Source organism: Cibotium barometz, chromosome 7, assembly GCF_041138505.1.
Source record: "Cibotium barometz isolate CiBa-2024 chromosome 7, ASM4113850v1, whole genome shotgun sequence".
Lineage (NCBI taxonomy): Eukaryota > Viridiplantae > Streptophyta > Polypodiopsida > Cyatheales > Cibotiaceae > Cibotium > Cibotium barometz.
In genome coordinates, this window is record NC_141052.1 from 1,046,769 (window position 1) to 1,057,500 (window position 10,732).

The 10,732-nt window shown below is 42.3% G+C and overlaps 1 protein-coding gene across 1 annotated transcript; it reads left to right on the top strand.

The window, feature by feature from the left end:
• The first annotated feature begins 322 nt into the window (after positions 1–322).
• LOC147636561 (blue copper protein 1a-like) lies at positions 323–1,612 on the top strand. Its single transcript, XM_086799989.1, has 2 exons — positions 323–770; positions 920–1,612. The coding sequence occupies exons 1-2, from the start codon at positions 581–583 to the stop codon at positions 1,489–1,491; spliced, it is 762 nt and encodes a 253-aa protein (XP_086656115.1). The 5' UTR covers positions 323–580; the 3' UTR covers positions 1,492–1,612.
• The last annotated feature ends 9,120 nt before the right edge of the window (positions 1,613–10,732 follow it).

Here is a 10,732-nt window from a genome sequence, read left to right on the forward strand (position 1 = left end):
AAAAGGAGGATTTGCAGACTTGAGTAAGTTTAGCGCCACTAAACAGATAAAATTGGTAGAATACGAACGTTTGAGAGTGCCTAAAAAGAAGGAAACCCAGACTGCAGGCGGCAGGGAATCAGACGAGAGCACGTGCACGTCTTCACGCCTGCTGTCGACGACGGCAAAGGCCACCATTCACGCGGAGTAGGTGGGGGGTGACGTGGCGTCGCAGATGGACTTTGACTCATACGTGGGCGGAGTGCGCTGGCAGAGTTTTATTTTTTTAATAAATAAATAGGCAGGGACGGCGAGCAGAGCCCTCCAAGTGGGAACACAGGACTCTACGTTTTCAGAGTCGGTTTCTCGTTTTGCCGACTCGCCGACGCGCTGCTGGGTGCCTACTAGATATGACAAACGTTCTCCCATTATATATGAAAAGTGTTCTCTCCTCTGTAAAGCTACTCCAGCATTCGCTTTTCTCAGCACTTCTGTTATAGATCCACACAGGAGACTCTCTCTCTCTCTCTCTCTCTCTCTCTCTCTCACACACACACACACACACACACCATCCCCACCCTCTACTGTTGTACCTCTAAGCATGGCCGTCGCTCAGGGAAGAGGCAATGCATCTGCTGCCGTAACGCTCGGGCTCCTCTTAGCTCTGCAATGCTTTAGTTGGCACGCTTCAGCAACCACTTGGACTGTTGGAGGCTCTCAAGGCTGGAATGTGGGCGTGGACTACACGACCTGGGCGTCAGGCAAGAGCTTCAAAACGGGAGACGTCTTATGTAAGCATGGTTCCTGCCTTTGAGAATTTCTCTGTTTTGTTTGAGGGAAAATCAGTGACAACAAGCGCTACTGTTTTTATTGTTGTGTTTTTTTTTCTTTTTCCTGTCTGCATCTTAATCACATTTGAGTGTTGGGTTCCTTCCAACAGTCTTTCCATACACGCAGACTGAGCACAATGTGGTGGTGGTGGACAAGTCGGGGTATGATTCTTGCTCGGATGCGAATGCGGTCACTACCTACACAGCTGGTAACACAAACGTGACATTAACTGCGACGGGGACCCAATACTATTTGTGCTCGGTGATTGGGCACTGCTCCAGTGGGATGAAGCTGGCGGTTACTGTAGAGGCGGCCGGGGGGGCGGGTCCCGCGCCAGCCCCATCCACAACCACGATTGCCCCTCCACCTTCTGTTGTGTCATCCCCTACCCCATCTTCATCTCCTGCTAGCACGCCCGCCTCCGTAGAAACGCCCGTTTCCGCCCCTACCCCATCTTCATCACCGGCCACCACCCCATCTTCACCGCCGGCCACCACACCTGCCCCCGCCTCTACTAGCGTAGAAACGCCCGCTTCCGCCCCTACCCCTGCTGGCCCCACAACCCCATCCCCCACAGGTTCTGCCCCCCTTGCCCCGCCTCCCAGCTCCGCCCCCTCCCTGCCTGCCACCGGAGCCCTCGCCGCCCTCCTCGGCCTCGCCGCCACTCTCCTCGCCTTATAAGCGGTTCTTATGAATCGCCTGCCCGCTGTACATTGCCATGTTTTCTCTGAGCATTTTTTTGAGACATTCATGTCATATGGGAGAGACTCTCATTTATATTTAGCTATCTATTCATTGTACTCGTTGAATTCTGAAATTTCTTCCTCTTAGGCATGAGATTTGGATTTTGCATTGTCCGGTTCGCTAATAAAATTACGAGGATTTACATAAAAATGTCTGAGCAATTCTACATTTGCAGTACAAAAAATATAATGTAGTAGGTTGTATCATTTATTACACAAAAAAAGATAATGTAGTAGGTTGTATCATTTATTACACAATAACAATTGAGAGAAACATATTAAAAGTGTCATTTATTGCTCCTTGTACAAAAAAAATAATGTAGTAGGCTGTAGACGTTTGCTCCTCTCGCATGCATTCGAATTTCGAACCCACACTGTCCGTTTTGAGTCTACGAGAAGAAGGGTGTGCGAGGAAGACTTTGAAATTTAGAAAACCTACAATTCGCAGTTTGCAGAGATACAGTTTTTGGTGGTGACGCTTCAATAATTATTTAGCAGTTTTCTCCTATTAATTATTGACCCCTTTGACAATCATGGGGGCATCAAGCACGATTGGTCGGCGGTTGGAGACCTGATGAGAGATCGAGAGATCAAGGCTATTTGTAGATACTTGCAATTCACACTCTGCAGAGATACAGTTTTTGGAGGTGACGGTGACGCTTCAATAATGTAATTAGTAATTCTCTAGTTAGGGTTTATATTAAAACCAAATATGTTGCTTTAATTATAGTGTAATATTGTATATTTAAATTAATAAGAATTTGTGAAGCTAGCTTGTTTAAATGAATAATGATTTGTGTGTGTGTGTGTGTGTGTGAGAGAGAGAGAGAGAGAGAGAGAGAGAGTCTTCTTGCATGAACTTAATCGTTACACAAGGCCTAGTAGGAACCCAAGCACCTCTGCTTCCTTACACCTTCCACTCACCTACTACCGCCTTAATAGGCTCGACCCCTCACCTCCATGGTAGCATGTACATGTATGTACTTGTGTGCAGACTTATACCATGATGATAGGGAAGAGAGACTTAGGACGAGAGAGAGAGAGAGAGAGAGAGAGAGAGAGAATCTTCTTGCACGAGCTTAATCATTACACAAGGCCTAGTAGGAAGAAGCAAGGCATGCCACTCCAAGAGCGCTCTAACTAGCATGCCTTCTAGAAAAGCAATAAAAGAAGAAGAAGGCCCAACTATCTACACACCCGATACACTCAAAGAGTACACAAGAGTGGATTCCAACTAGGGCTAGAGGGAATGCCTTGCCTCTCATCCTATGCTTCTTTATATAGGAAAATGAGGCTCATCTCTTTGTTGCATGGCAAGCATAGAGTGATCCCACATATTACAACCAATAAGGTGTGGGCATACTCATCACCCCTCAAACCATCCAAAATATGTCCACAAAGTAATACAAATTGTTTGCAATGTGTGCATAAAAATGAGTGCAAATGTGGGCTATCCAAGGGGAAAAACCTCATGGGAAAAAGTTCCCTTGGACGAATACAAGAAGCTAAATATGAGGAGGGATAAGAGAGAGAGATAAGTATAGGGGTTAACATCCTCCCACCTCTAAAACATATCTAGTCCCTTGGATGTGAAAGTGTGTCGATGAAGACTAGATGGAGGGGTGTCTGGTTGAAGCATAAGCCAAAGGGGAATACAATAAAGGTATGTACACTGGAGAGCCTTGGTTGTCTAAGGGGAAAAAACCCTGTGGGAAGAAAGTGCCCAAGGACATGACGGAATGTCACGGAAGTCATCCGCTTGGATCCCAAATAAAAATGGGAAACTCCATTAGTAGCTCTTGATGAATCCACGCCATTGAAGAGGGTAAAATATATGTCATAGCAAGAGGACCACCACCCGGATCTCAAACAAACATGAAAAACTCTGAGTATTCTACTTGATGTAAGCCATGGTCCCAAATGAATGATGACGAATGGGGTGCCCCAGCAACCAATGCCAATGTACTGCTCCCAAGTGAAATAGATGTGGGTAATGATTGGACTATGGAGTAGAGAGACACTTTGGCAAAAGTTGTGGCCATCATGGAAAAGGTGTCCTTGTCAAAAAGATTTGCAAAGGTGGGTACATAGGTCGATGATGAGGATAAGATCATTGAAGCACCCATGGAGTGTCGATGGAGCCTAACCCTAGTTTCCAAATGAAGGTGCTCCAAATTGCAGCTCGAGAAAAAGTGAGTGATGAGTGGTATCCATGACCATCTACACCCAGGGAAGATGGTGGAGTGCATGGAGGCTCTATCCCAAAATATGACAAGAGATCCATTATATATACATGAATGGATTTTTCCTCCTCATCATAAGATGGCTCACAAGGATCAAAACCTGTATCAAATACAATAATCAATGGCGAGGCTATGTGAGGATCAACATGCATCTCCCATAGTGAATCATAAGTGGATACAATGTCCGATGTAGAGGTAGTGGTGGCTTCATCATGGGGCACAATCTCCACGGGGGTGAGCATAGAAAGGTGTTGCTCCACAACGTGTGCTAGGTGGTCGGGGTATGGGATGGGTGCAATTGTTTAGGCATATGTGACCAAATTTGAGGGTGGAACATGATGCATCAATTGAAAAACCTTTATGTGACTCTCTGGATAGAAAAAATACCAGGAATGCTATGAAAACTAGGAGTAGTGGTCGTATCGGATATCTCTCCACATGTAACAAATCTAGAGGAGTATCCCAACTGATCTAATACTAGAACCTCGGGTCTATGCTCCTCATGGTCTATGATGTGCTCAACGACATGTGAAATGTCAATCCCATGTGTGACTAAAGATGTATGACTAGCCGAATGATTATGACTAGTCAAATGCCCATCAAGATCATGGAATGCATCACTATGGTCACGTAATGTATCCCTATGATCACTAGGAATAGAGATAGGTAGCTCTATGATGCTCGTAATGCTCGATGTGCTTGCTGCCATCCCTCCCATCAAGATCATGCCCACATGATCTGACTCACACACATCACTCTCACTATCACTATCACATACATCATCATCATGTACATATGTGTCAGTGGCATCATGTGCACGTGTATCACTATCATCATGTGTATGTGTGTGTGATACATTAATATCATCATGTGTGTGTGTGCACGATACATCATCATAGGTATGTGGGTGTGATACATCAATGTCATCACATGTATGTTTATGACCATGACCATGTGTACAAGAATCAACATCAATATCATCATCAATATGATGATCATCATCACCATCCACATCATCATCCACTGAATGCATGTCATATAATGATACCAATCCTCAGGTATATAATCATCTCTGCTCACAAATGTAGGGCACTCAATCAAATCCCCACATACATCCTCCCACATGCAATCAATGCCGAACCATCCATGTAAAGATATCCACATAGATCCTCAACAAAATCACATGTGTAGAATGTCGACCATCTAGCACAAACATCCTCCTCATCAAATAAATGTCTACACTGGCTAGGTAATAACATCTAAAGCTCAAACATCCATATGTGACATGAATATGATGTGTCATCATATCATGATGTCTGTGAAGAAGGATCTAGAGGTCGAAGCCGCGATGTGCCAAATGTATGTATGAACTCAGCAAATGATATGTAACTCCTCACCTCAAATGGCAAATAAAGATAACGGCCATGAAGCCAGAATAATAGGATACGAGCAGATATCGCACGATCAACGTTTGGGATGGAGACATAGTATTGTCGACGACGAAGATGGTGGGTGGCACGGCGATTGTAGGCAGGGTAGAAGTAGTAATGGAAACTCATGTCGACCTGCCAAAGCCCTAAAGTGTAGAAACACCTCTAAATGTGCATGAACAAGGGCTAAAATGCACGTGTGAATGCCTAAAATACACTAAATGACCCAAAGTGTGCACGTGAATGCCTAAAATACACCAAATCGACCACACGATGGCACACTAACCACCACCATGAGGCTCAAAACATGTGAACAACCTCAAATAGAACATCAATGCATGTGACGCACCTCACACGTGTGAACAATCACCAAATATGCCCACACTACACACGAACTATCTCAACAAACTCAAGGCATGAGGATAAACTCTAGCATCACATGTAAACACCTCTAACTCAATGGTATACTAGCATGCGTGGGAACTACCACTAGCACAAGCAAGGGTGTGGCAAGGGTGGCCAAAGAATCCAAAGGTTGAGGGTGTGGAATGGTCAAAAGATCAAGGGTTGGGGTGTGAATGGCCAAGGGGTCTAATTGTGTGAGTGTGAATGGTAAAAAACAAAACCCTAAACAAAAGGGTGTCAATTTCTCTTTTATCCCCACTCCTCTGTTGTGCATTTGCTAGGCTGCGCTTCTCTGTTGTCGGGCTGCTGGACACTTTTTTCTTGCACAGAAACAAGAAAATCAAGAATAGAATGAAGTTTAGGGTAAAGATCACTGTTGTAAAGTTTTGTACCAATCTTGGTTAAAACACTTAAGTTCTTCACTTTGCACTATTTTCTTGATAATCTTTATGGATTTTCTTCCTAATCTTTGCACTGACATCACTGTTTTAAGGAACTCTACACAGTTATGCACAGTTACATAAAACTTTGCACATACTTCAAGAAACTACACAAACTTCAATGAAATGGAGTAATCTTCAATTCTTTGCATAGAATCTGCAACTGTTATAGTAATTTGCACCAGAACTCTGTTATGCATAGTAATCTTCAATTTTTTGCACAGAATCTGCAACTGTTATAATAATTTGCACCTGAATTTTGTTTTACACAGCAATATGCACTCTGCACAATAATCTACACAGAAATCTAAAAACTGCACAGCAATCTTGATGTCCACACAACAAACTGTACTTTGCATAAACTTTGTAATTTGAATATTCTGCACAGTCTGCACCAGTCTTTGAAGCTGCAATGAAATTTTTTGCAAAACTGCTTAAGAAACCAGCTTTTTGTAAATCTGCTCCAAGAATCCCTAAGATTTTGGAAAATAGAACAGAAATGGAGGCTTAATGGATTAATAATTGAAATTGTAAGCTCTTTAAGCAGGATAATGCGAGAGAGAGAGAGAGAGAGAGAGAGAGAGAGAGAGAGAGAGAGAGAGAGAGAGAGAGAGAGAGAGAGAGAGATTCTCTATGTGGGAGAGTGTGTGTGAGAAGAGAGATAGCGTGTGTGTGTGAGTGGAGAGAGAGAGAGAGAGAGAGAGAGAGAGAGAGAGAGAGAGAGAGAGAGAGAAACACAAAGAGAGAGAGAGACATGGAAGTCTATGTGTGAGAGTGTGTGGGGGGAAAGAGTGTGTGTTTGCATTAGTACATGTGCATGTGTGTGTGTGTGTGTGAGAGAGAGAGAGAGAGAGAGAGAGAGAGAGAGAGAGAAAGAGAGTTTTGACCTTTGAGAGTGTGTGCATGTGTATATGAGAGGAAGGAAGAGTCATCACCCCTTTACGTGGAGAAAGGAGAGGGAGAATTTTTGAAAACGAGAAAGGAGAAGAGAAGTCAAGCTTGCATATACACACGTGTATACATGCACACAAGTACATAAATACACTCACATGTACAGAAGTACATAAATACACTCACATGCACAAGTACATGTGCACACACATGGACATGCACACACTCACACACACATATGCACGTGCACAGAAGTACATAAACACACTCACATGCACAAGTACATGTGCACACACATGGACATGCACACACTCACACACACCTATGCACGTGCACGTGCACACACATGATGTACACACGAGTATATTCACATGCTCACACACACGTACATGCAGACACTCGCTATGGATACACATAAATAAAAACATACACCATGTACACACACATACACACAAATACACACTAACACATACACACTAACACATACACACAATCAAGACACTTGCACGACACATGCACGCATCTATTACAAGATAAAGGAAGAGTCACCCCTTTACGTGGAGAAAGGAGAGGGAGAATTTTTGAAAAGGAGAAAGGAGAGGGAAAATTTTTGAAAAGGAGAAAGGAGAAGAGAAGTCACGCTTGCATATACACATGTGTATACATGAACACAAGCACATAAATACACTCACATGCACAAGTACATGTGCACACACATGAACATGCACACACTCACACACACATATGCACCTGCACGTGCACACACATGATGTACACACGAGTATATTCACTTGCTCACACACACGTACATGTAGACACTCGCTATGGATACACATAAATAAAAACATACACACCATGTACAGACACACAACAAATACACACTAACACATACACACTTGCGCGACACATGCACGCATGGAGATAGTACACAATCACACATACGTGTGTATGTGCACACACAATCACACACATATGTATGCAAAAGAGAAGACAAAAGACATTGTATATAAGATACACTTATTTAAGAGTGAACACACCTCATCGTGTATCCCCACGTATTAACATTTAATATTAATAAAAATATGTGTATATGTGTTTATTTATTTCATAAATGCACATGTATATATAGGTATACATCTCTAAATATTATAAAACATAATATTATAGATAATATATATGGAGATGTGGGGGCGTGAGAGAGAGAGAGAGAGAGAGAGAGAGAGAGAGAGAGAGAGAGAGAGAGAGAGAGAGCGAGAGTGTGCACGTGTGCATGAGAAAGAAGTATGTTTGTGTGTGTGCATGAATGTATGTAAGAGAGAGAGAGAGAGAGAGAGAGAGAGACAGATAGAGAGAGAGAGAGAGAGAGAGAGAGAGAGAGAGAGAGAGAGAGCTTCTATATGTGGGAGAGTGTGTGTGAGAAGAGAGATAGCGTGTGTGTGTGTGTGTGTGTGTGTGTGTGTGTGTGTGTGGAGGGGAGAGAGAGAGAGAGAGAAACACAAAGAGAGACAGAGACATGGAAGTCTATGAGAGTGTGTGGGGGGAAAGAGTGTGTGTTTGCATTAGTACATGTGCATGTGCATGTGCGTGTGTGTGTGTGTGTGTGAGAGAGAGAGAGAGAGTTTTGACACATTTGAGAGTGTGTGCATTTGTATATGAGAGAAAGAGGGTGTGCATGTTCATGTGTGTTTGTGTGTGTGTGTGTGTGTGTGTGTGTGTGTGTGAGAGAGAGAGAGAGAGAGAGAGAGAGAGACGTTACATGTAAGATGCATTTATTTGAGAGTGAGCACACCTCACCACTCAACCCTATTATTAAAATTTAATCTAAAATTTAATTAATTAAAATTATATATATGTGTGTAAATCTATTTAAGCATGTGTGTGTGTGTGTGTGTGTGTGTGTGAGAGAGAGAGAGAGAGAGAGAGAGAGAGAGAGAGAGAGTTTCTATGTGAGAGAGTGTGCGTGAGTTTGTGCGGGAGGAGAGAGTGTGCGTTTGCATTAGTGTATGTGTGGTGTGTATATGTGTGTGTGTGTGTGTGTGTGTGAGAGAGAGAGAGAGAGAGAGAGGAGAGAGCAGGTGTGTATTTGTGTGTGTATATGAGAGAGAGAGAAAGAGTTTCAACATTTGAGAGTGTGTACGTGACAGAGAGAGGGAGAGTGCCATGTGCATGTGCATGTGTGTGAAAGAAAGAGAGAGAGATGGCTGTAGAGAGGAAATAGTTCTTTTGTGAAACCTTGGTCTGCCACCACAGCAATGCACACGGGCTCAATGCGAGGGCTTGTTTGCGGAATATCTAGCAAGATGTGTCAGTTCATACAACTTTGATGTATAGCAGTAGAATCCCTTGGTGTAAAAGGTAACACATTGGCTTGCCAATGATCTCAATTCAAATATGAGAGGGATTGCTATACATTTAAAATTTCTTGCAAAGATCAACTTGTTGGACACTTTTTTCTTGCACAGAAACAAGAAAATCAAGAATAGAATGAAGTTTAGGGTAAAGATCACTGATGTAAAGTTTTGTACCAATCTTGGTTAAAACACTTAAGTTCTTCACTCTGCATTGTTTTCTTGATAATCTTTATGGATTTTCTTCCTAATCTTTGCACTGACTGTCACTGTTTCAAGGAACTTTGCACAGCTACATAAAACTTTGCACATACTTCAAGAAACTGCACAAACTTCAATGAAATGGAGTAATCTTCAATTCTCTGCGCATAGAATCTGCAACTGTTATAGTAATCTGCACCAAAACTCTGTTATGCACAGTAATCTTCAATTTTCTGCACAGAACCTACAACTGTTATAATAATCTGCACAATTTTATTCTACACTGCAATCCGCACTCTGCACAATAATCTACACAGAAATCTAAAAACTGCACAGCAATCTTGATGTCCACACAACAAACTGTACTTTGCATAAACTTTGTAATCTGAATATTCTGCACAGTCTGCACCAGTCTTTGAAACTGCAATGAAATTTTCTGTAAAACTGCTTAAGAAACCAGCTTCTTGTAAATTTGCTCCAAGAATCCCCAAGATTTTGGAAAATAGAATAGAAATGGAGGCTTAATGGATTAATAATTGAAATTGTAAGCTCTTTAAGCAAGATAATGCAAGAAAATCTCTCAATTTTGGTTGCTAAAATCTCTGTAAACCCTAATTCAAAAATCAAGAAAATCAAAATCAAGAAGATCAAGAAGTTCAAGAACCAAATAGTAAAGTGGATTACGGTTCAGAAAACAGTGTTCAATATAAATTCAAAAATGATTAACAAAAATCTCTTTACTAATCTTGTCAAACAAGGAATTAGCAAATCTAAAAACTGTGTGAAAATCAATTTCGAAAATGATTAACACTAATCACTCCCTAAGCAAGGACCTAAGCCAAAGGTTCTGATACCATTGTAAGAAACTAGGGTTGCTTTGATACCATTGCAAGAAACTAGGGTTGGCCACTCAAAGCATGGAGTGACAACATGGGTGTAGGTCACCATCCTAGGGCAATAGCTAAGAAGGCCATCGAAGCTTGGACATGAGCACCAAGAAGACATGAATGTCTATAGAGTGAATATGATAAAAAAAGGGTACAATGTCCCCATGAGCCCTATGTCTCATATAGGATCCCCTAAAAGTACACATGTAAATGTCCCTAAGCCCAAGTGCCTAGGTCCCATTCCCCATGTGCATGTGCACCCAAACCTACTTCATTACAAAAGAATTCCCCACCAATCCTCGTACCATCAAAGGATCCGTATGTAGCTAGTGAT

Bases quoted from the DNA above. Each gene is read 5' to 3' on its own strand.
- LOC147636561 (XM_086799989.1), top strand. From the start codon at position 581: ATGGCCGTCGCTCAGGGAAGAGGCAATGCATCTGCTGCCGTAACGCTC. The intron at 771-919 runs GTAAGCATGGTT...TCCTTCCAACAG, and splicing joins CAAAACGGGAGACGTCTTAT to TCTTTCCATACACGCAGACT.